This window comes from Pelodiscus sinensis, chromosome 22, assembly GCF_049634645.1.
Source record: "Pelodiscus sinensis isolate JC-2024 chromosome 22, ASM4963464v1, whole genome shotgun sequence".
NCBI classification, from domain to species: domain Eukaryota; kingdom Metazoa; phylum Chordata; order Testudines; family Trionychidae; genus Pelodiscus; species Pelodiscus sinensis.
In genome coordinates, this window is record NC_134732.1 from 15,536,800 (window position 1) to 15,561,905 (window position 25,106).

General features: G+C 45.9%; 1 protein-coding gene across 2 annotated transcripts in view; it reads right to left on the reverse strand.

Annotated features, from left to right (window-relative positions):
- The window catches only part of DDX31 (DEAD-box helicase 31), an 84,265-nt gene extending 59,452 nt beyond the window's left edge, over positions 1–24,813 (reverse strand). The window contains exons 1-14 of one of the 2 annotated variants that reach the window (XM_006136813.4): positions 24,606–24,813; positions 24,333–24,479; positions 19,874–20,124; positions 18,569–18,644; positions 17,270–17,313; positions 16,439–16,509; positions 15,442–15,506; positions 14,892–14,936; positions 12,158–12,199; positions 10,050–10,114; positions 7,968–8,087; positions 7,496–7,602; positions 5,024–5,247; positions 1,713–1,889 (exon numbers count right to left, since the gene is read on the reverse strand). In XM_006136813.4, coding sequence (XP_006136875.2) covers positions 1,713–1,889; positions 5,024–5,247; positions 7,496–7,602; positions 7,968–8,087; positions 10,050–10,114; positions 12,158–12,199; positions 14,892–14,936; positions 15,442–15,506; positions 16,439–16,509; positions 17,270–17,313; positions 18,569–18,644; positions 19,874–20,124; positions 24,333–24,446 — 1,401 coding nt within the window. In that variant the 5' untranslated portion in view covers positions 24,447–24,479; positions 24,606–24,813. Of the gene's footprint in view, positions 1–1,712; positions 1,890–5,023; positions 5,248–7,495; positions 7,603–7,967; positions 8,088–10,049; positions 10,115–12,157; positions 12,200–14,891; positions 14,937–15,441; positions 15,507–16,438; positions 16,510–17,269; positions 17,314–18,568; positions 18,645–19,873; positions 20,125–24,332; positions 24,480–24,561; positions 24,581–24,605 lie in introns of those variants that run through there. The other variant, XM_006136812.4, reaches the window with a different exon arrangement.
- Positions 24,814–25,106: the final 293 nt, after the last annotated feature.

The window sequence follows — 25,106 nt, forward strand, 5'->3', positions numbered from 1 at the left end:
CCAGACAAGGCCTGCTCGCTCGCAGGCGGGCAAGGCTGAGGGAAGGCCAGAACGCAGGGCTGTGAAGCACGTGTTCCTGGTCTTGGCAGGGTGGGATTGAGTGAGAAAAACAACGGCTCTTCACCTCTTGCCTCATCAAATGAGCACTGCTCATTTGCCATCTCGGCCCGGCTGCTCCGGGCAGGGCAGGGCCTCTCCCTGTGGGAGATGGGCAGGGAGAAGGCTGCTGACTTTACCAAGATAATGGCTCGTGTGTTTCACTCTCCTACTAAGAGAGAATGAACACTCACAGCAGAGGCTGACACGCTTCTCCTGGCCTCTGGCTTCCTTCTGGATCAAATCCCATTCTAATCAGCCGGTCAGCCAGGCCCTGCGTGTCCAACACCAACACACCACTCATTCCGGTTAGGTGACCTTTTTGCTGTAATACAATCCCCTGCCAGACAACTCCCTCCCATGGGACTGTTCTTTGCAGCCAAAGCCAGGCTGCTCTCTTCCATAATAATGGGGCCAGCATCTTGTTAGCTGATACTAGCTGACCGAGTCCTAATGTTATAAGATTATTTCCTTTGCTAGTCAAAGCACTTGCTTGCCTACCGCGGAGAGCTGAAAAGGCAAGTACACAAAGGGGCAACGATTTGAGTTTGTCCATTGGGGAACAGAGTGTGACGGCACCAGCACGCTTGAAACAACCAAACAGCCTTTCTCTAAGCCTTGCGCGCTTTTCGTATTCATCCCCCAAAGTCGCATAACAGAGCACAGGAAGAATCCAGAACTGAAGGCAGGTCTCCAGACTTCCATACCTGTGCCCTACCTGCTGGACCATGTTGCCACGCTTAAAAGGGCTTGTGAGGCAGTGAGTAGGGCATGGCAGTGCAGGGGCTATACAAGGCCTTTTTGCCCAATTCGCCATGCCCCATTTTACCTGCAGCCAATTCCAGGTCTGGAGGGAGAATAAAAGGAGGGAGCCTAACTCAAGGAACTGGAGGGAATCCGTTAGGGCCTGGCCAGCAGAGGCAGGAGCTGGTTCTGCCATCTGCAGGACTTGAGCCAGAGCTATCTCTTGGGTTGGCCACAGGAGGACGCAAGCCTCCAACACAAAGGGGGAGAACCAGAAGGAAACCCCACCGAGGAGGGGGAAATTGGACTCTTAGGGCCACGCCCCAAACTGAAGGAACAGACTCTGGTAAGCAGCCAGAAGTCCTACACCTCAGGCCCCCAGCTAACACCAGGACTTAACCACTAGGCCACCCCGTTGCCTGGGAAACCTGGCCACAGGGCTGACCAGGGCTGGAATTGGAAAAAGAGAGGGAGGAAGAGGAAGTTTCAACTGCAAAACAGCATCTGAAAAGCTCTTCACTGGTTTTCTGTTCATACCCTATGACCCCAGGGGTATAAAGAACCCATAACGTGTCTAGATGTGCAGCTGCACAGATTCAACAGGACAGTCAGAGGCAAACTTCCAGTCCTTGCACTCTGGACCAGAGACGGTGATGATACTCACCTGCTTTGTAAAGAGCTTTGAGAGCCACAGCTCAAAGGAGCTATGTAGAAGCGAGGTATTGGTATTATTATAATGTACCATGTTTTCCCCCCCAATCACGTACTTGGAAGGTGGCCATGGAACAAAACAGAGGATGTGGAATACTTTTCCTTTGGGGTAGGAGATTAGGGTGGAGGGGCAAATGAGGACACGTCTCGGTGGTACTCACCTCCTGTTCCATGTTGCCGTGTAGTCGCAAGAACTTTACGTGTGAAGAGGGGTGTGGCAAACGCTCAGGCTCTTTAGCCTCTTGGCCTCCCAGCAGGACTTTTAGGAGGAGCTGGTAGTGGAATTCCACTTGCTCACAGCTGGAGAAAAAAATGATCATCTTGTGGTGTTTTTCAAACTGCAAAGGGAACAAGAACAGGCATAAAGACATGTTTATAAGCCTCTGGCCACTCTCTGATCCCCTAAAGGCCAAATGACCTTAATTTCTAATGCAGCCGAAAACAGACAAATTAAAAATGTTGGCAGATAAACTGTCTGCTAAAAACAAAAGTTCATATCCTACATCCTGGAGCCTCCTTCCACCTCTGGCCCGGTGACAGAGGAGAATGCCTCTCATTGGGCTCCTGCACACTCCACTGGCACTTAACTCACATGAATACAGATCAAAGTCTTAAGCCTTCACTCTGTGGAAGATTGACACTGCTGCAATTGATCTTTCAGAGTTTGATTTAGCCTGTCTAGTTAAGGCTCTCTAAATCAAACTCAGAGAGCACCCCTGCCAGTGGCCAGTACTCCTGCTCTTGCAAGTAGTAAGGGAAGCTCACAGGAGCATTTGCCCTTATCGGCCTCCTGTTTTGGTTATGGCACTAAACTTGGCTTAAGGAAAGCCAACTCCAGCTATGTATTCTACGTAGCTGGAGTTGTGTACCTTAGACCAAGCTTCCTGGTCTAGAGTAGACTTGGCCTCAGAAATAATCCACATGGCCCTTGATGGCCTAGGACCTGGTAATACCCCGCTCTGAGACAGCTGTATGCCAATGGAATACAACAGCTGAGAGAGTCTAGGCTGGGATCCTTAAGAGCTGAAGTACAGGATTTCTCAGTGGAACCCTTATAGCGCCACAACTCCCGACTAGAGAAGGTTAGATTGAGCCCAAGTTGCACCATCATTGGAACACCATGCAATTTACACACTGTGGCAGAGCTCCAGCTGGGCCTTGGGGAGGGGTCCTATGCTTCCAAGGCTCGCTGCGGCTCTCCACATAGCCTCTTGCCCTTCACAGCCTACTGAGCCATCGTCGTCACAGGCCAGTCAAACGGTTCGGGGTGTGCCCCTCTTTAGTCCCAAACTCCCCCATCAGAGGTGGCCTTCACAGTGGTGCAGGGAGGTTGGGGGGAAAACACAGGCCTGCCCTCTGCTCTGGATACCAGCCCAGGGATGCTAATGGAAGTGGCGGCAGGTAGTAATTCCCCCACCACCAGAGATGCAGCTTTTCCGTGAGCCACTTCTCCAACCAACTCCTCCCAGAGCAAGTCCATCCCACTCCTCCACAGCACACTTCCTTGCTCCCAGCCCTTAGCTCCCCCAGCCCTCTCTGAAGGGAAGCCTTTTAAACCAGCCCCAGCCAGGCCTTAATGGGCCGCAGCTGTTTGATTAGCCTGTCTCTTCATTGCCTTTCAGGTTCCTGCCTACTGTAACTGCACTGCAGCAGCCCCTACCTTGGTCACTCTGGCTACATCTACACAGCAGGTTTTTGCATTTCCTCTTCTGCAAAATGGAGCGCTCATTTGCATATCCCATGCTCTCATTTGCATATCTTCTTCCGATCCTTTTTCCGGAAGAGGTTTTTGCAATAAAAAGCTCTGTGTAGACGGGGCCATTTGTCGGGGGAAAAAAACCTTTTGTGCAAGAGCCCATAAACCTCATTTTTTGAGGAATAAGGTATCTTGCTCAAAAGGGTTTTTTCCGACAAATGGCCCCATCTACACAGGGCTTTTTCTCGCAAAAAACTCTTCCGCAAAAAGGATCCGAAGAAGATATGCAAATGAGAGCATGAGATATGCAAATGGAGTGCTCATTTGCATGTCCTCTTCCACAAAAACCCCACAGTATAGATGTAGCCTCAGGGAACAGAAAACTATTAACTCAGTGGCCAGTAAATCTACCTTCTATCAGACTTTAGTAGCCAAGTGGTCTGGGTCTGTCACAATATACTTATTTCCCAAACTTGGGAGGAGGAGAGAAAAGGGAGAGAGGTGTGTGTGCGTGTGTGTCCATTGTACATGTAGAGTTGACCCCCAACCCCAGAACCCTTGAAAACACACACAAATTTTGGGATCAATGGAAGTTTAGCCCCAGGAACGAGCTTAGGATTTGGCCCAAGACACTATTAGGCTAACATGGAGCGACTTGGTCCATTGGGTTTTATGCATCAGAACACAATCCCATCCACTACTCACTTTCATTTTCTGTTGCATTACCTTAAAGAAAAGCTCACTGTAATCAGGTGTAACCCACACCCTTAGGGTGTGTCTAGACTACATGCCTCCTTCGACGGAGGCATGTAGATTAGCCAGATCGGAAGAGGGAAATGAAGCCGCGATTAAAATAATCGCGGCTTCATTTAAATTTAAATGGCTGCCCCGATCTGCCGATCAGCTGTTTGTCGGCAGATCGGGGCAGTCTGGACGCGATGCGCCGACAAAGAAGCCTTTCTTCATCGGCACAGGTAAACCTGGTTTCACGAGGCTTACCTGTGCCGATGAAGAAAGGCTTCTTTGTCGGCGCGTCGCGTCCAGACTGCCCCGATCTGCCGAGAAACAGCTGATCGGCAGATCGGGGCAGCCATTTAAATTTAAATGAAGCCGCGATTATTTTAATCGTGGCTTCATTTCCCTCTTCCGATCTGGCTAATCTACATGCCTCCGTCGAAGGAGGCATGTAGTCTAGACACACCCTCAGTGTGGTTCACTGACCAATGCAGCGGCACCTAGACCACAGCAATAGGTAAGATCAAGAGATGTCTACAGCAGGGGCTGGGAGCCAGCTGGCTTTTAGCTCAGAGGCTACGATTAGACTGGCATGATTTTCCGCAAATGCTTTTAATGGAAAAGTTTTTCCGTTAAAAGCATTTGCGCAAAAGAGCGTCTGTGCCAATCTAGACACGGTTTTGCGCAAGAAAGCCTCGATCGCCGTTTTCGCCATCGGGGCTTTTTTGCGCAAAACACTTTTTAGCTGTCTACACTGGCCCTCTTGCGCAAATACATTTGCGCAAGAGGGCTTTTTCCCGAATGGGAGCAGCATAGTATTTGCGCAAGAACACTGACAATCTTACATTAGATCGTCAGTGTTCTTGCGCAAATTCAAGCGGACAGTGTAGACAACTGGCAAGTTTTGCTTTTGCGGAAAAACTTGCCAGTCTATACGTAGCCCATGGGTAGAGGCGCCTATACGCAGCTTCAGAGATCCCAGGTTCAAATCCACCCAGTGGAGGTTACACAGGCATGAATACAACACAAATGAAGCCTCACCTTGCACTTCCCCAGGATAAAAGCTCCTAGTGTGACAAGCCTCAGTTTACTGGGAACCACCACCACATGCTGTTGGAGCTTCTCCGGTATGGCAAAGCCATCTTCTTCCACTCCGGCCGGGGAACAAATGGATTCCTGCTTTGGTGTGTTTCTGTCCCAGGTTTCATCCACCACAGTGATGCTCACGGGCTCGTGCAAACTGATATCGGCCAACCTCGTTACTCCTGCACCAAACAAAACCCACAACACATGATGCCTACTCTTCTCTGAAAGTAAACTGTGGGAAATTGTTCCACTTTGTCTCCTTGAATTTTAACATCATAGGGCCGTGGTCACCAACCGGTAGCTCGCGATCTACCGGTCGCTCTCAGAGGCTCTCAGAGTAGCTCTTGAGCCCTCTCTGAACTGCGCGCATGCGCAGTACCTTTACATTAGATTTCCTCATTTGAGGAGCAGCTACTCACCGAACAACGCCAACGGTGAGTAGATGCGAGGAATGGTGGGAGGTTGGAAGGGCTGAAAAACCCCAACCAGCTGGCTGTGGGTTCAGCCCGGAGGAGGCTGCCCCGCGCTCCAGCTGATCGGCGGCTTCCCTTGTGCACCAGCCCACGTGGAGCGTGGTGCACCCGGGCTGAGCGCCATGGCCAGCTGGCTGGGCAGCCGCTTCTGTTCCCGCCCATCCGGCTGCCTTGCACTCAGCCCGGGAAGCTTGCTCCAGCACAGCGTGGTGCACCCTGGCTGAGTGCAGGACAGCCAGCAGGCGGGAACAGAAGCAGCTGCCCAGCCAGCTGGCCATGGTGCTCAGCCAGGGTGCACCACGCTCCATGGAGGCTGGTGCACAAGGGAAGCCGCCGATCAGCTGGAGTGCGGGGCAGCTTCCTCCTCCAGATGGCCAGGCAGCCGCTTCTGTTCCCGCCCGCCAGCTGTCCGGTGCTCAGCCCAGGAAGCTTGCTCCAGCACAGCTGGAGCTAAGTGCAGCCTCCCTGGGCTGAGCGCTGGGGGGGGAAGGTGGGTTGGCGCCAGGACAAGCGCGCGCGGGGCTTCCCTGCGCCGGGGGAGGGGGGTGCAGTTGGCCCCAGGGCAGGCGCGTGCACGGGGCTTCCCTGCATGGGTGGGGGGGGGGGTTGGCCCCCTGGGCAGCCATGCGCGGGCTTCCCTGCACCGGGGGGGGGGGGTGCAGTTGGCCCCAGGGCAGGCGCGTGCACGGGGCTTCCCTGCATGGGTGGGGGGGGCTTGGCCCCCTGGGCAGTCACGCGGGGCTTCCCTGCCCGGGGGAGGGGCGTCGGCCCCGGGGCAGGCGCGTTCGGGGCTTCCCTGCGCCGTGTGGGGTCGGCCCCAGGGCAGGCATGGGCTGGTTTCCCTAGGGGGAGGGGAGAATCCTGGGAGGAGGGAGATGCAGGGGACTCTCCACCTCCACTGGCACCCCACTCCCCAGCCACAGAACGCTGTCCCCACACCCCTGGCCCCAGCCACAGTACTCTGTCCCCATTCCTGTCCCCACTCCCTGAACTCTGTCCCCACTCCCCGAACTCTGTCCCCACTGGCGCGCTGTCCCCTGCTGCAGAACCCTGTCCCCACTGGCACCCTGTCCTCTGCCCTCCCAGCACCCTGCTCCCTCTCCCCTGCCCCCAGCGGCAGAACTCTGTCCCCACAAAATGTACAATTATCAATGCTTCATTTTCGATTTAAATAGCATGAATAAAAAACAGACCATTTATTTCATAGCTATAAACACCTGATTTTAATTTTATGTATCGCATAATTTAAAAATAAACTGTTTATCAGAGTGTGTAAGTAAGGGCTGAGGATAGCAAGTGATGGACAGGAGGAGAAAAGAGAGGGCGGGGCTTCAAGGAAGGGGCGGGGAGGTAGATCTTCGCCTGTTCTGAGATTTAAAAAGTGATCTTGGGTGTAAAAAGGTTGGAGATCACTGTCATAGGGTAAATAGGTGCATCTCAAGGGCACGAGGCTGTTCTGTGGGAATGGTGGAAGTTGGCTTGAAGTTGATGGGGCTGTAACATTTTCAAGAAATTGGCAAAACCTTCCAACAAACTTCACTGTTTGATAGGAGAGTGCTGTGATCTAAAAGAGAGGCATGGTTTAGACATGCTCTACAGCAGAGGTGGGGAACCAAAAGCCTGGGGACCATAAGCGGCCCCCGACTTGCCTGGATCTTGCCCCCAGAGTCTCAGGGCTGCCCACCCAGCATTGGGGAGCCAGCGCTGGCACTCCATCCCCCTAACACTTCCTTGCGGGGCTAGAGCACACAAAATCTACTAGCCTTGGACCCCTTAGGTTCTGATGTGTGAGGAGAATGTGGGGAGTGTCTTTCTTCTTCTCAGTTGGGGGCCTTGTCAGTGAGGAATTTTTTTTTTTTTTGCTTCTCGCTTGTGTACAGCCCCTGACTGATTTTTCTGTGGGTCAGCAGTCCCCAACTCAATAAAGGTTCGCTGCCCCAACTCTATAGCTTACCCTCTGTGAGCGTGGCTGAGAGCAGGACATTCTGCCGTCTCTCGCTCTCTGTATTTAAAGCATTGAGAATCACGGTCACATCCTTCTCAAAGCCCATGTCCAGGATCCTGCAAATAAGACAGAGATCACAGAAGACACTATGAGAAAATACCGGGACAGAGAAAGAAGAGAAGGCTCAAGGCTACATGAGCCAATTAGGACTACAGGAGTAGCCAATCTAGTCCTGTATCCTCTCTCCAGCAGTGGCCAGCACCAGAAGTGTCAGAAGGTGCAAGATTCCTGTATTGGACAACTGCAGAATAACTTGCCCAGAGGGGAAACAGCATCCTAACCCTGGGCACTGAGTGGTTGCTTTATGCCCTGGAGCACGAGGGTTTAGATCTCTTATTTTTTAAATATTGAATACATTATCTAATGTAGCTGTAGAGGTTCTCGTTAGCCATGTCAAATGTCTAAGCACTTAAAAGTTTACCTGTCCGCCTCATCCATAATCAGCCACTGGATACGAGAGAAGTGAATGCACTTTGTGGACTTGATGTGATCGACCAGGCGGCCAGGAGTTGAAATGAGAATATTTATTCCTTTGCGTAATCTGTTTAGATTAAAGCAAATAAAGCGTTCAGAGTTTATCGCTAATCTGGAGCCCATAGAGTACAGGGGAGAAATCCCACCCCCACTAGAGTCAATGCCAGAATTCCCATTGACTTCAATGGGGTTGGGATTTCATTCTTGTTTTTTAAAGAGAAGCTGCTTTATGCAGCTAAAAAGCACCCAAGACAACTCATCCCTAGCTTGCAACAGATGCATGTGAGTTTTCAGCTTTACTCTGAAGAGGGTCCCATTCCTAGATAGAGCAGCACATGAGTGAAGTTCGTCCCTTGGCGGCCGTCTCGGTCGCTTGTCGGCATCCCTTATCAGCAGTCTCCTTTGGTACCTCATGTGTTTCTTTTATAGCAAAGCACTCTTCTCTGAACACACCAAGATCAGCCACCCCAGGTCCGCTCTCCACTACTTCCTCCCTGTAACTTTGTTATGCCCGAAGGTTTAACTCGTTAACTGATTAACTATGAGTTTACATCCCTAGTTGAAATGAAAGAGAAAGAGCATCTAGCCTGCTTAGGCACTTTTGAAACCCCCAGTACTTATGAGCATCATTAAGGCCAAAAGTATAACTGGGTTCAAAAAAGAATTAGAAACGTTCCTAGATGATCAGTCCATTCATGGCTATTAGCCCAGATGGCTAAGCCTCTGATTGCCAGTTGCAGGGACTGGATGATGGGATGGATCATTCAGTAATTGCCCTGTTCTAGTCATTCCTCCTGAAGCATCTGGCATTGGTCAGAAGACAGGATACTGGGCTGAATGGACCATGGATCTGACCCAGGGTGACCGTTCCTACGTAATACTTTGAACATCTGGCACCCTTCAGATTTTTAAAATTAGTAGACCTCTTGTCTTCCACCTGGTTTGTACTCATAGATTGGAGGAGAAAAATCAGCTTTCTTGCCTTTTCAACTTCCAATCAGCCTCTTCCCTTTCAAAGAACTAATCCAAATGAAGAAAATGTTCCCTCGGAATATGCTACTTAAACTGAAACCAAACATAAATAAGGCAAAAGGTTTTCTATACAACACAAACGGGAAATACTTTCATTTGAAAACAATGTAATACCAGCATTTGCTTCATCAGAAAGACAGACAATAATACATATACTTCATGTAGAATATGACTGTGACATTAATAACAATCTTGAGTTGATCGCAAAAATTAAATATATTTCCCACTTCATTCTACGTATACTTTTAAAAGTGGTGTTAGCTCACTCAGAGTTGAGTAAAGGTTAGTGATGCAGCATATTTTGAAATTTTATTTAAATAGTTTTAATAGCTTACAGCAAATTCAATCATAAAAGGTTCATTAAAATATTTAATTAAAAAGCCAGTTTTTATTTTTTAACCACACAGGATAAATATGTATTTATTAGAGCTGGTCAAAAAAAATTCCATTGTAAAATGCCTTTTCATCTAAATCAAAACTGTGTGAAAGTGCTGATTTTTGGGTTACCTTCATTTAGAAAACAAATTGACATGAAAAGTTTTAATAAAGGTGAAAAGCTTAATTTTGACCTTTTTATAACAGAATACTCTGATTTGCTATTTTGAAACAAAAAGTTGTTCTAAATGATAAATTACAACATAAAACCAAAAAGCAATGCCAAAAATCAAAACCAAACTTTGATCCAAAACAAAAACAAAAATTTTAAATTGTTTTGCAGAAAATTTAGAAAAATCTTGGGTTTTGTTCTGATTTGGAACTAATTTTTCAAAAACTGCAAAATTTCCCACAAAATGGAAATTTTGGTTCCTGCACAGCTCAAATATATATAATAGTCACTTATTCAAGAACACTGTTTAGGGTTATTTAAATTATAATTAATACTGCACGGGGAATATCCAGCTGTTCTCTCCCAGTTAAAAGGCATTTTCAGCAATAAAGACAGGTGAAAGGATACAAGTAAAACACAAAACATAATTTTAAGACATTGGCTTCTTACCTGGCTTTTTCAGACTTCCTCTTTTCTCCCCCCATTAGCACACCCGGCACAATCCAGGTAAACGGCTGGAGAAAAAAAACAAGACCTATTTGAAGCCGTCTTAAGAAGCTGATTTTTCTTGACAAAAAGATAGGTAACTCAGGTTTATAGCTGTGCTTCTGATTTGATCTAATAGATATAGTTCATGTGCTCTCTACCACCTACAGGTAAATATCAGTTTAATTCTAGCTATGGAATTTGCTTCCGACTTTGAAAAAATTGACAATCGTTTTGGCACCACTTCCAATAATATAATAAGTCTCCCCCTTCTCCCTGTGTAGCCTAAATATTCAAATACAATTTGCAATTCTATTTCTTCCTGTTGCCTTTTAGGCAAAATATTCCTACAGTCAAGCAAAATATAAAGAAACATAATAAAGATCCTTTATACAGTTTTGTTAACAAGTTAATAAAGGCTCCCAAGGTGGAGTAACAGCTCCCAAGGAATGTTGTTATTGACTTCAATGGGGGTCCAAATCTCCAGTACAATCAAGCGCAGCTCAGTTTTTAACAGGTGGAAACAAAATATGGAACCCCTGAACCTCATTCAAGAGTGGGGGTGGGAGACAGAGGGAACACAAGTTTTAACAGTGTACATACAGATCTTGCAGTTAATCAAAGACCACAACACTGCCCAGCCTGCTACATGCCATGTAGCAATGTAAGACCTGCCCTACTGGAGTAGGTCATTAGACCATCTAGTCCAGCATACCATCTCCAATCATTTATTATATTTAAATTTATAATAAAATAATGATTTTAAAAGGAGTGTATCCAACCTTCTAGAGGCTCTAACACATCATGAATAATACAATAAAATTCTAGCAGCCTTCATAATTTCAACAGGAATCCAGACAGCCCCTTAGTGAAATGCCTTCCCACCCCTTCAACATTATGGGAAGCTCTTCCAAAAACCTGATCAAACAGATTAACTATACCATACAATGGAGGCCTCACCAACACTACAGATGTTACCACACGGCCATCAAACTAGAACAATTCTAGAACAATGGCTCTTGACGGAATGCAATTAGCCAACGTTAAAAGGAAGATCTGAATTTCATATCAAAGACTGTCTAATTAGAATGTCTAATTAAAAAGAAAAATGATTAAAATGTCTTTAAAATTTGTTTAATATCATTTAAAAAAACTCTACCCTCACAGGAGGGTAATGGGAGCTAGGACTTGGGGAACCAGCTGGATATTTGAATGCATGGGGCATCAGAGGCTAAGGCCTAGATTTTGCAATGCTTACTCATTGGCTTACCCTGACCACTGGCCTTGAAATCAATGGAACTATTCACGTTAGTAAAGTTCAACATATGACTCAGTGTTTGCAAGACAGGGGCCTAAAGCTGTTGAGAAGAAGGTTCTACCATCATTTTTTGGGTTAATTTTTGACACTACCAACACTGCACATGCTAGTAACGTTCAGCATAGGAGCCGGTGTTTGCAAGACTGGGGCCTAAAGCTGTTGTGAGGGAGGGTTTTTTGGGTTAATTTAAGCTTTTTTTTTCTTTTCTTTTTTTTAAATATTATTAGCATAGCACTTTGCAAGTCTTCAATTTCCCCATATAGTCAAGTGGCTTTTTGATTTGTTGAGGCTTATTGTGCTACTACATCAGAGCCTCCTCTGTCTAACACCAATCTCAATCCAATGGCATCTGTTCCTATAAAAGTTCCCATTCAGAACCATGGAAATTCTGAAGTAGCAGCAGACATCTCTAAAAATAAAACAATGCAAAACACCTATTTTAATTCCTATTCTTCTTCTTTAATAAATATGTATTTAGCTCCCTAGTGTATTATAATTAATCACCACAGCAGCCACTGAATAGTTGAAAACATCCAACAGGGAAAAAAAAAATCAAGCTTAAACGCACTGAGGTTTCCCTTGAATGCTAAAATTGTGCAAACTGGTTTTATTCTTTATTTTAAGGACCAGCTATTCTGCTAGGTGCTGAATCCACTCAACTCCCTGTTGTGCTTAGGGGGAGTGAAGGTGCTTAGATTCTCATAGCAAAAGGTTCAGGAAGGAGTGAGTGGGAAATAAAGAATGAAATCCTTACCTTCAGCAATTTCTGGACAGTATCAAAGCTCTGTAGGGCTAGCTGCAGAAATCAACAGATGAAAATGAAAGTTTTATGGAAGTCCAACACATCTGTACTAGAATAGTAGCCATGCAATTTAGATAACATTTTCATTTTTTCTGCAGTCTGTTATAAACTGGTGATTACGTTATTAGAACTCTAAATATTTTATTAATTAAAAATATACCTAACCCAGTATCCTTTCAATTAATAGTCAACACAAAGGAAGAAACCTCTATTAGCTTTGGACCTATACAAAAACAATGTTTTGTGCTCCCTCTGCTGTTTCAAATTAAAAACATTGTTCTCAAAGCTGTGCACATTTCTGTTCACATCTTCAGGGATGCTGATGTACAAGAAAGAAACTATCCAAGGCATGCTGGGTTTTGCGCCACTAAAACCAGTGAGGGATAACATGGAATGCCTTCTTGGAGAAAAATGCTAGAGAAAAGGAGCGTAAACCCGCACTGCCACCGATTCACTGAGAGTCAAGGACAGGCCATATGTCCTTTCTGCAACTCCCTTTTCCCACCTGCAAAGTGGGGATAATATCTACTTAGCTCATGTGTATAGGAGTGAAGCTTTCTTACGTGGGTAAAATTATTTGAATTCCTCCGACAAAAAATAGGCAGGTGCTAAATATTATTTATGTGCCAAACTTTCAAGAGGCCATTACTAACCATGGAATGTAAAAATAAGACCAATTACAATCACAGACCAAAAATTTACTCCACAGCAACACTTTAATCCATTTTATGAACAGCTCTCGCGTGCTTAGTATTCTTGGAGCATCCTGGAGAAGCAAAAAGTTTGCAGCTGTAAAAGCTTCAGGGCCTTTTTCTGTCTCAGAATTGAGCTGAGATACTGCAGTGCAGGCTGCATAAAACACTGTGCCCAAAACAACATACCTGTGATCAATTCTCTGCATGGAAGTTATTAGCGTTTGATATGGAAAATATTGATACAAAGGCAATTTCAGAGCAGAGTAAAGCAAATAAAACAAAGCAAATAGAGTTCAAAGGACAAACCACTGGTTTGCCAGACATTCACTGATGAGTTTGAAAATGGGGGCTTTACAAATCAACAGGAGTGTCTGCATAAACTCTTGCGTTTGCAGCACTGATTTCACTCTCAAACTCTCCCTCCCCAAGCTAGAAAGGTTTCTCTCTTCCTGTGTTTTAAGCTAAAGCACTTCTCCAGTGTTACCAACTAATTCTTAAACACAAAGGGAAACGTGAATGTTTCTCCTTAGCTTACTTCAGTATGGCACCGAAGGCAAGAGAAATAATTTCATACCGACGGCAAATGCTCTTTCTGGAAGGGGAAGATTTGAATTAAAAATTGGGAAAGTTAGAAGAGATGAGCTAACAAACTATCCCACTAGGCATCTCAAATCTATCACTCTTAAATGCTTCCTTTTTCTTACACTGAAGGTGATGGGGAGAATTTGATAGAAGGAGATTCATAGGGTACAGAGCTGAAATCAAGGTTGGAGAGCTACTCATGACAGTTCACCACACACTGGTGATCAAGCCAGCTGATAACATGGACTACTCATGGAAGAAACATTTCCATATGGTACCTTGGGATGTGGAGACAGTGAGCACTGGCAACTGTGAGCACAACTCCGCTGACTGCAATGCACATGCCTACACCAAGAGTGAATCTGGCCCATAATTCCTCCTGGCAACGACACGAGCCACAAATCTCTACCTGAAAACCTATCCCTCAGCACTGGAGTAAAATCAAGGACATCCTTAAAGGTCACAGAGCAAGAGCTAGTGCAAAAGCACTGACTAGAGGAGTGGAAAGATTTGCTGGGCCCCTGGGCAAGGTGGAGAAGGAGGGAGAGGGGCAGCAGCTCTGTATTCCAGGAAGGGGCAGGGTTGGGCAGTAGCAGCGGTGGTGGACGGGGGCCCTGGGTCCTAGGGCAGTTGCCCCCTTTATCTCCCCATCGGTAGGCCTGTTGTAGTGCAACTTACTATGTAAATGAGAGCGTACAGCAGAAGGCACTAAACTCCCCTGCAATGGATATTTTTCATGCAAACTTCTCACTAGCCAAGACATCTCACAGGAATTCTTGAGCTTGCCAAGAGCCCAAAGCTGCTCCTGCTGGAATCTACAGCCAAATACTCAAAGCCTGAGAAAATAACAGAAGCCACAACTCTAAAATCATAGACTCATAGGACTGGAAGGAACCTATCTAGACCAGTTCCCTGCACTCATGGAAGGACCAAGCTTCATCAAGACTCAACTTTGGAAGCTCCGGGGGCCACAATGATACAGCACATGCTGAGGGTCGCAACTTAAGTATGGTTGCATATATATGCAAATAACTTCTCTCACACTGATAGGCATGAATACAAAGATTAAGGCAAGACTACACAACACAGAGACCCCATTTAAGTCAGTTCTGCTGATATTAATAAAATGCAACCTTTACCTGATTTCTGCCCATATGATAGCACTTTTAATGAGCAATGACAGTCCAGGAATTTAACTACTAAAGCGCATATCTACAGAAGACCAGTATATCGACTACTTTTTTGTTTTGGTTCACGCTAGTGGGATGCATATTTAGCCCTGCCTAAATCCAAACCGCACCGCAGGCCGTGTGTTGAGCAGTCCTGATCTAGACCATTGCTGACAGGTGTTTGTCTAACCTGCTCTTAATGATGGCATTAATCTTAGAAAAAAAGGCAACTGAACTTACCTCTCTTGTTGGAACTAAGATAAGCGCGTAAGGCCCATCGCTGCGCTGGAAACAGAAGAGACAGTATCGCTGAACAGAATGCACCATGAACTCAGAAAATCACAGAAGACAGAGGTGGCATGATAAAGCAGCTGTTCCCTGACTCCTCCTGCTTGAGCAACATGAAGCCAGACTCTATTGCTGCAGAAAAGCAAGGGTAGCTGTGCAGGAGTGGTGAAGGAAATACACCACGTAACCACTTTTCTTCTGCACAGGTATTTCCCTCCCTCTACTCCCCACCTTGCGATTTTGGCCTATTCACCCTCCATCTCTGTTGCATGAAGTATAGGGAACTAACAAACATTATTATTTTTCCTTTATATTGCCTTTATATTTGCACCATGCAAGGGCCATGTAGGCCAAATTCCAAAATGGCATAACTAAACAGGGCAAGAGATTGCTTAACCGTCAGAACAAGAAAAGACACTACTGACCTAAGTGCTCCAGTTGTAATTTATTTGCATTGCTTTGAAATATTAAAAGAGAGCACACTTATTCCTATGGAGCATACCTTTATTTTTGACTTCGTTCCCTGCAGAGACTGAACGAGGGGGATGCCATAAGCAAGAGTTTTACCTTGGTAAGAAAAACAACAAGATGTTTATGTCCTTTTAAAAACGGTAGTAATTGAAGATTTCAGTCATGATGGGAAAGCCAATGAAATTAATAGAAGGAAGGTTTAAAGCAAGCAAAAGGAGGTACTTTTTCCACAAAACGCACAGTCAACCTGTGCACATTGCCATGGGATGCTGCAAAGGCTAAAAAATATAACTGCATTCAAAAAAGAATTAGATACGTTTGTGCAGGATCTGTCCATCCATGGCTATTAGCTAAAAGGGCCAGGAATGCAACCCCGTGTTCTAAAATTCCAACTGCTAGAAGCTGGGATGGGACTTCCAGAGATGGATCACTCAGAATTGCCCTGTTCTATTCATTTCTTCTGAAGCATCTGGTACTGTCCGCTATTAGAAGACAGAATACTGGGTTAGATGGACCAGTGGTCTGATCCAGCATGATTGTTCTTATGGTCTTCAACGCATCGTGCAAAGACAGATCTCCCTCTACTCCTTAACTGACGTCAGAAACTTCAAATGGGAAGCTTGATGAGTTGTGGGGTCAGACTGGGAGGGGGAAAAAAAAGTTGACGATACTCTTCCCATTTCTGCCCGTATGAATCAACGCTGCTCACAAAAGATTGAGCAGATATTGAAAATATAACTGTGTTAGCAGCCTGGGTCCACTGGGCCCTTGAGCTTGGCTTCCTCTATGGCCTTTGCTGGGCTTCTTGGGTTTGGGTCTAGCTGGTGGATGCATGTCATGATTGAGACATACTAGTGGAATTGCATGGAAGAAATCTGCACACCCTATATCTGCAGTTTGCCTATCTCTCACCACTGTCACTGGTCTGTCATTCTCACAGACTATAACAGGTGAATGTAATACTTAGTTTGCATGTATGGAAGCCAACTAATCTAGTGCCTGAGTAAGAGTGGCAATTAAATACTGACCTGAACCTGTCTGGGATCTCACCAGGGCATCCTTGCCTTTCAGCAGCACAGGAATAGTTTCCTTCTGAACACTAGATAACAAATAATCCCAATTAAGAACACGCAAGCACCAACTCACTCTCAAATATTCACAAAGTGAAGCTTTTAAAACCGTGCACCTGGGTTTACCCAAACCTGCGTACTCTCCCAGTTCCTGCTGGAATTACTACACCAGAAATGCGGATTTGTGAAAACAGAACAACAGAAAAATGGTATTTATGCTAAATAGGAATACAAGTGATTTTGTGGCTAAAGACCAAGAGCCAAGCCTCCTGGGTTCCATTTCCAGCATTGCTAATGACTACATCAGGAGTGGGCAAACACCAGCCTGTGGGCCAGATCTGGTCGGTCAGGGTTAGTTCCTGGTGGACCCCCTGTCACTATATTTACCTGCATCTCCATACGTACGGGCAATTGCAGCTCCCATTGGCCATAGATAACCTTTAGAGCCAATAGGAGCTGTGGGAAGCGGCGTGGACTGGGACATTGCTTCCCACCATTCCCATTAGCCGGGAACAGTAATCCAAGGCCAACGAGAGCTGAGATCGCCAATACCTGTGGAGGCGCAGATAAATATAGCAGCCCCTGGTGGACCACCTTTTTATTGACCATTCTGCTCTACATCAAGTTACTTTACAGCTTGATTTTTGGAGGAGCAGAGGACTCACAGCTCCCATGTACTGTAATAGAAATTGCGGGGGCATATGAATTAATTATGTTTGTCAAGTGCTTGGAGATCATCCAGTGGAAGGTGCTACAGAAGTGGGAAGTGTTTTACACAGGTTAGCTTACCTGGTCATACTAGACATCTTCAAGACAGTGGTTATTGTGGAAACCTGAAGGGATAAATATAGTGTTGAAAGGTTCTAATTCTATATTATTCACTTTCCTGACTTTGCAATGCAGGAGAAGGAAAAATCCCAAATCCTGATGTTATTAAGCACAGCGGGTCATGACATGCTATAAAATGGTGGCTTCTGAGTAACATATTTTGGTCTGCAACCCAGATTAAACAATAGGAGGCTTTTGGATGTGGTGGGGTCTGATGTCAGTTGGGGATGGTACTAGCTGAGAAGGATGGGTGCTGGACTGGTGGGCTACCTGGTGTTAAAATGGGCAGCGGCATGTAGTGCTGATGTGGGTTGCTGGTGTTGGATGGAACACAGCTAATGGGAGTGATGGGGATGTTGATGCAAAAGTTGCCTTCACACAGAACCATCGCTAGTGAGCTAATTTGAGGCACCAGGTGCTCTTTCTACACCAGGGGCAGGCAAGATCCAGTCTGCCAAGCCACCAGATCCAGCTGCCGGGCTATCCTGCCGGCACCCTCAGGCACACAGCAGCCCATGCTGCTTTAAGCAGCTGACTGCTCCCTGTGGTTTTCTGTTCCAGGTCCTGGGAAGAGGCAGAGGCTTTGCACACTGCTTCCGCTTCCAGCACAATCTCTCCGCTCCTATTGGCTGGAAACTGGCCAACGGGAGTTCAGAGATTTTGCTGGGGACAGGGGCAGCACACAAAGCCTCCTTCCTGCCCCAGCACCAGATAAAAGAGCCACAGGGAGCAGCCAGCCATTTTGAGCAGCCTAGGTAAGCCTCTCCCAGCCTGATCCTTCCTCTGGTACCCCCATCCTCTCCCTCCTACCAACTCGCTGCCCCAGGCCATGACCCCCTCCTGCCCCAGGTCACAACTCCCTCCCAGACCCAGAACCCCATCCCCAGGCCAGAATTCTCTCCTGCACCTATACCCCTTCCCTGACCCTACTTCCCCTGCCACCAATCACAATCCCTCCTTCACCCAAACTCCCTCTCAGACAGCACCCCCTTTCCTGCACCCCAGTCCTCTACCCCGAGCTTCCTTCTGCACCCAGTCTCTGTCCCAGACCCTTAGGCCACATACCAAAATCTTGTAGTGCCCCCCATAAGGAATTGCTGCCCATCCCTGTTCTACAAGAAGCATATATCACTTCACAGGGGGACAGCCTCCAAAAGTTTAAAAACCGCAAACCTTTTCAAGCACAGACCCGTTAAAAACAACTCTATACCACAGCCTGACAGCACTACCCAATGATCGTGTGGCCAATCTAGCACTCACCAGATGGGGATGGAGGTCCAGCTGGCTGAAAGATTCCGAAGTGAAAACTTTTTCCTGCACCTGTTTCACGCCCCCTCTGCAAGCAAAAATCCAAAGCAATGTGAAACGGTTCCAATCACCCACAGGCTATGGGCCAGATAGAGAGAAGAGTGAAGTCTGGGTTCCAATGCAATGATCCCAGTGGCAAAAAGTTTGCATGGAAGAGAACGTTGCTTGGGCACAAGACGTCTGCCTGGGGGAAGGATAGAGTCAGGCTAGCCATGGAATGTGCTGATTCAGTACATCCCCCTAGCCCAGTGTTTCTTAAACTGTGTTCCACTGCACACTGGTGTGCTGCGGAGAACAACAGAATTCAAAATGGCCACCCTTAAAGGGGCAGGCAACTTTTTTTTTTTTGCTCAATAACTTCTCCCGACCCTTTTTTCCCCTCAATAAATTTCCCTCCAACCCTTTTCCCACCCCTGACCATTTTTTTTCTTCCAACCAAAAATCCTTAGTGTTCCTCATAAAAAAAAATTGTTTGGTCTTAAAAAGTTTAAGAAACACTGCACTAGCCATTAATGGAGTCGCCCATTATTGGTGGAATCCTAATGTAATTTGCACCTTCTGGAGACAGCAAGAGTGACTTTGACCCCTTCCTTAATGAAGGAAAACTATTGAGCCAGTATATTGCTAACAGCAGTAGGAAATCTATTATAATATTCCAGCTCCTACGTGTCTATTCCACCAAAAGAGATGGGATTATAAAGGACATCCAAGAAATAATTTATTCTATTTCTAGGTTAAATGCACAGGACAAAGCTTTTAAATGAGGATGGTCTCCATGCTACAGTGTTATAAATCTACGGACAGGTACCGACTATTTGAGTGCTTTGAGATCACTCTCAGCCATGAGTCTTTTGAAAATATCAACCAATCCTAGATCCAATTCTTGCATCTGCCTCCTTAATTCAATGCAAAACTCTTACTTCAGGGAAAGCACAATCAGGATCTTTGTTTTATTACATCATAGGTTCTTAGCATGGTGGTGGGGATCATAGCTACCCTACCATTCCTATTGCAGTCTACATAGGCTCTTAAGCCTTCCCAGATAGGAGAAGGAGCCTAAACAGAACTAAGGTACATGGGAGGGGGAACCTGGTCAAGAAATGGCTGAAAACCATCATACTAGATGGATGATGGAACTGTATGTACATGGGGGGGGAGGGAGGAGAGGGGTAGAGGACAAACCCTCATGCTTTGTACATATAAGGGGGAGAAATCAACAGCCTTTTAGTGGGGGGAGGGTTGTTTGTTTTAAAATACCTGTGAATTTCTGGAATCTCAGGATTGTTTTTAAAAAGACATGATGTCTTAATGAAAGGTCTGCTGCTTAGGCTCTCGTTCTGTCGGTCAGTCGAGGGTTTCTTCGGAGATTTTGACGACAAATTTCCCTTCATGCAGATGTTGGCCTCCTTGGTGCATTTCTTGTTTGGGGACGCTGACAACTTGCGTTTCCGCTTGAAAGGTGTGCCTTCATCTGCCTGCTGAAGCTTCCTTTTCGGAACCTTTGTTTGCTTCGGTGACAGCAAAAAACCAGGATGGATTAGTGTGTAAAGATTAACTATGCAAGATTATACCCTACTTACCTGGTGTGCAAGACCCTAGAGAGTAACATCTCTTCCTACTGGACCCTTTATGCCCAGATATAAGTAAGTGAGTTTGATTTTGCAACTGGACCTGTTCACATTCTTCAAAGCAGAGATTAATACAATTACAATTATTTTAATTAGGGCTGTCAAGCAATTAAAAAAATTAATCGCAATGAATTGTGCTGTTAAACAATAAGAGAACAGCCCCCCCTCCCCCACTCCAATCCAATGCCCTCACCCTCCCACACAGCCAGGCGCCTCCAGAGCCCCTGATTTAACTCAATGCCCCATCCCACCTGCAGAACTGGGGACATAACTTAGCAGGGCGGAGGGTAAAATGGTGACTCCATAGGAGGAGCCAAATTCCCCCCCACACACATCGGACCTGCCCTGGGTCTCATCGGAGCCGCCACCAAAGCCACAAGCTTTTCCCTCCAGGTGCTGGGGTGCGTGCACAGAGCGGTTGTGAATGATCCGGGTGCATGGATCTGAATGGTCCATTTGACACCCCCTCCCCGCTCCCTTTGCAGGGCAAAATCCTGGACATTTTTTGCCATTTAAAAAAGTTGGCTGGATAGAGATTTAACAAGTGAAAATGAGGACATGCCCAGGAAAAACTGGATGTATGGTAACCCTAGATTAACGCGGGTTAATTCTGATCTCTCTATTCCTGGTTCTGTATTAATTCTAATTTCTTTTGAAATTCCTTCTGCTTCCCCTGGGAAATGTCTTTGCTCACCCCATATTCTTCTCCCAATACTGAGGCATACAATTAATTTAACTTTCTTCCATCCCTAACTGTCCTTCAATATCTCATCCATGTCCTAGTCAGTCAAGGTGATTTTCGTACTTGAAAACTTTTTAATTCACCTTACTACAGTGGGGTCCTCTATCCTTTTTCTCTGCTTGTCCTTACATTTCCCCCCTCCTCATTCCTGATTTCATTCTACAATATTCCCTGCGTCCTCCTCTGCACTTGCCTCTCAAGTACTTTAATAAGTTTTGTCCTTCTTTCTTCAATAATATCAGCCTTTACAAAACATCAACTCCTTATCTGCTCCTCACCTGGTGTAAATCAATGTAGCTCTGATGACTTCAATGGAACTGTGTCAATTTATATCTATTGAGGGTCCGTCCCCTATTTCCTATAGGCTGACAGAAGTCTTGAGCAGACTGTACGTTTCTTTTTCTCTACCCGCAGCATCTTATTAAATATTGTCCAATATCTTACATATTAGAAGTTACATCTTCCATATTAAAGTTCCAGAGAAGAGCAACACAATGATTAAAGGTCTAGTAAATATGACCTATGAGGCGAGACTGAAAGAACTGGGTTTGTTTGGTTTGAAAAAGAGAAGACTGAAAGGGGACATGATAGCAGCTGTCAAGTACCTAAAAAAAGGTGTCACAAGGAGGAGGGAGAAAAATTCTTCTTCTTAACTTCTGATGATAGGACAAGAAACAATGGACTTAAACTGAAGCAAAGGAAGTTTAGGTTGAACATTAGGAAAAATTTCCTGTCAGGGTGGCTAAACTCTGGAATAAATTACCTAGGGAGGTTGTGGAATCTCCACCATTAGAGATTTTTAAGAGCAGATTAGACTGACATCTATCAGGGATGATCTAATGGTGCTTGGTCCTGCTGTGACGGCAGGGGACTGGACTTGATGTCCTCTCAAGGTCCCTTTGGCTACGTCTACACTATGGAGCTATTTTGGGATACCTCCAGTATCCTGAAATAGCTGTTCTGCGTCTTAAGAGCAAGCCTGTTATACTGAAATATAATGGGCTCGCTATTCTGATGTCCCTGTAAACTCATTGCATGAAGGTTAAGGGACATTTTAGAATAGTGTGTTGTTTTAAAATTTGTTGCAAAATAAGCTAATTCAAAATTATCTTGAAATAAACGACACAATTTGTGTAGTGCAAATTGCATAGCTTATTTTGAAGTAAGGGTGCTGAGTAGATGCACCCTTCCAGTTCTAGTATTCTACGATTCTCTATTCTTCAAATGCGCTTTGTTGAATTCAAAGGGGGGATTTTTCAGCAGTTACGTGTTTACACGCAGGGGGCAGGCAGGAGCCGGTGCTTGCAGGGAGCTGGTTTAAAAGCTGGCTCCCCACAAGCACCAGCTCCCACCTGACCCTCCGTCTCTCTCTGCTACCTCTGATACAGAGGCAGCAGTGCGAGGAGTAGAGGAGAGGGAATGCGGTTCCATGGAGCCAGCATGCACAGTCAGCTTTCCATGTGTACCGCCTGACCTCCCTCCCTACAGGCAGTAATGAGGAGGACAGTCAGCTCTGTGGGAGCTAATGCTCATTGAGAGCTGGCTTCCCACTGAGCACCAGCTCCCGTCTACCTCCCTCCCCAACCTCCACACTGCTGCCTCTGTGGGAGGCAGGAAAGAGCGGGGGCAAATCTGGCTTCCTGTGTGCACTGGCTCCTGCCTGCCCCCTTCACCTTCCATGCTGCTGCCTCTCTCTCCACAGACACTGGCTCCCATCCCCTGCCCCTTTGCTACTTCTGAGAAACAAGCTGCCTCCATCTCTCTTTACTACCTTGAGAAATAGGCTCTGCTGAATTATGGAATTTTCTGGACCATGGGGCTACGTCTACACTGGCCCCTTTTCCGAAAGGGGCATGCTAATTTTAAACTTCAGAATAGGGAAATCCGCGGGGGATTTAAATATCCCCCGCGGGATTTAAATAAAGATGTCCGCCGCTTTTTTCCGGCTTGTAGATAAGCCGGAAAACAGCGTCACATGTGCCCCTGTAATCCTACTTCAAAGTAGGAATAAGAGATCCTCCGGAATAGGGCTTTATTCCGGAGGATCGGGCCAGTCTAGACGCTTTTTTCCAGCTTATCTACAAGCCGGAAAAAAGCGGCGGACATCTTTATTTAAATCCCGCCGGGGATATTTAAATCCCCCGCGGATTTCCCTATTCTGAAGTTTAAAATTAGCATGCCCCTTTCGGAAAAGGGGCCATTGTAGACGTAGCCTGGGTGTTCACCATAATGAAGAGTGGTGGGGGTGTGGGATCTGGAAAGGAAGGAGGCAAGGAGCATGCAGAAACACACTTGGGTGAAGGTGAAGGGTCTGGGAGGGAAGATGGATGCATGAGAGGAATGGGGTGTGGGGACTGGGCATGAGGGGAATGGAAGAGGGACTCTTACATAGTGCTCCACTACCAGGGGCACATGTGACTAAGCACCACCTGCCCCTCCCAGCCTCTGTGGCTATGGGAGCAGCAGGGGAAAAAGCCAGCTTAGGGGAAGGGAGAACAACAGGGCACAGAGCAGTTTCTTCTGCCCCCCTGATAGGGTCTAAACTATGGGTGTTCCCAGATCAGGGACACTAGGATTACAGAGGTTCAAGTGTAATATAAAATTCATCTTTGGACTGAGACAAAATATAGAAAGACTCAATCCCAAAAGCAGAATTTCTGAGAAAGTTACCAGCAACTGAAAATAAGAGATTTATCATGGAAGTCCATCTGTAAGCAGCTACAGTGCAACCTCAATTATCCAAAAGTACCACGAAGACCAAAATCTTTGCATAATCAGTGGAAGCTGAACCAGCAAGATCCTCTAAGACAGGGGTGGGGAACCTTTTCTGGGTTGGGGGCCAGTGACCCAAAGAAAAATCAGCATCCAGCCTCCAGGCCTAAGGTTCCACACCCCTACTCTAAGATCAGGCTCCAAAGTCTACTTCTGATACCCTTTTTCCCCCAGATGGTAGACCCCTTCCTCAAAGCTAGTCAACTCAGCAGAACTAAACAATGAAATACTGCTGAGACCCAGAACTGAAGTCCTACTGTATCTTGCTGAGTCAGAAGGCTTCAGAGAAATTCACATATGATCCCTAATTCAAGCCTCACTTATCCGAACCACTCCTTCCTCTGAACCAGGATCCCATCACTCTTACTAAGGATGGAGGGATTTGGGGTACAGAAGATCCAGTAACAAAGAAGTTAATTATAATTAACATTTCAAATCTTTAAAAAAGGAGTGGGGACTTGTCCCAAAGCACAAGAAGCTTGTATTTATAATATCACATTTGAATTCTTTTCTGAAATAGTTGATTTAAACTGAAAAAAAGTTGAACAAGACTTAGAGGAAGAACTAGACATACCCACTTGTCCTTGTTGGGCAGTGTCTTGGGGAACTTCTTGTGTCCTGCAGAATGGTGAAAATATGGGGAAGGCAGAGAGCTCACGTTGAGAATCAATCCCTCGTCTGCCTCCATGGCTTAATACACAGCTTTTGATGATACTTTAATCTGCAATAAAAAAACAGCACTGAAAGACACTACTCCACAGAGTCAGCCATGCGACTGCAGCTACACCAAGGCAGAGCTTAACTTAGCTACAGCACCACACTCCACATGTGCTACCCCACTACCTACCCAGCTGCAGCGAAGGACCCCAAACATAGCTGTCTTGCAAAGTCCCCTAAACAGCAAAGCACTTTTTTTCTCTGACTTACGTCCTTACTGAGAGAAGAGGGATGTAATGTTAAGGGCAATGTTTAAAGTCTCTTTCTCTCTTTTGTGAGAAAGGATATTTTGCTGTACCAATGAGACATTTTAAATTCTCAAGCTAGGGAAGGGAGAATTGAAAAGGCTTTTTTTTTTTTGCAAAGTAAATGATTAATGAGATTCTTAAATATTGACTTTTAAATTTGTAGAGTAAAATCCGTCTTTACATAGAAAACAGCTTTAAAACAGGTCCCTAATGACAATACAATCCTAAATCCAAATATTTGCTTTTTCCCTCCATTAAACCCTCCAAAAAATCTCTCCCGATCCCATGTATTTCAAAGGAATTAAAATGCATTTCACTGTAAATATCCCTGTGTACAGCTTTCCAATAGCCCCAGGACAAAGGATTGGTGACAGGTTTACAGC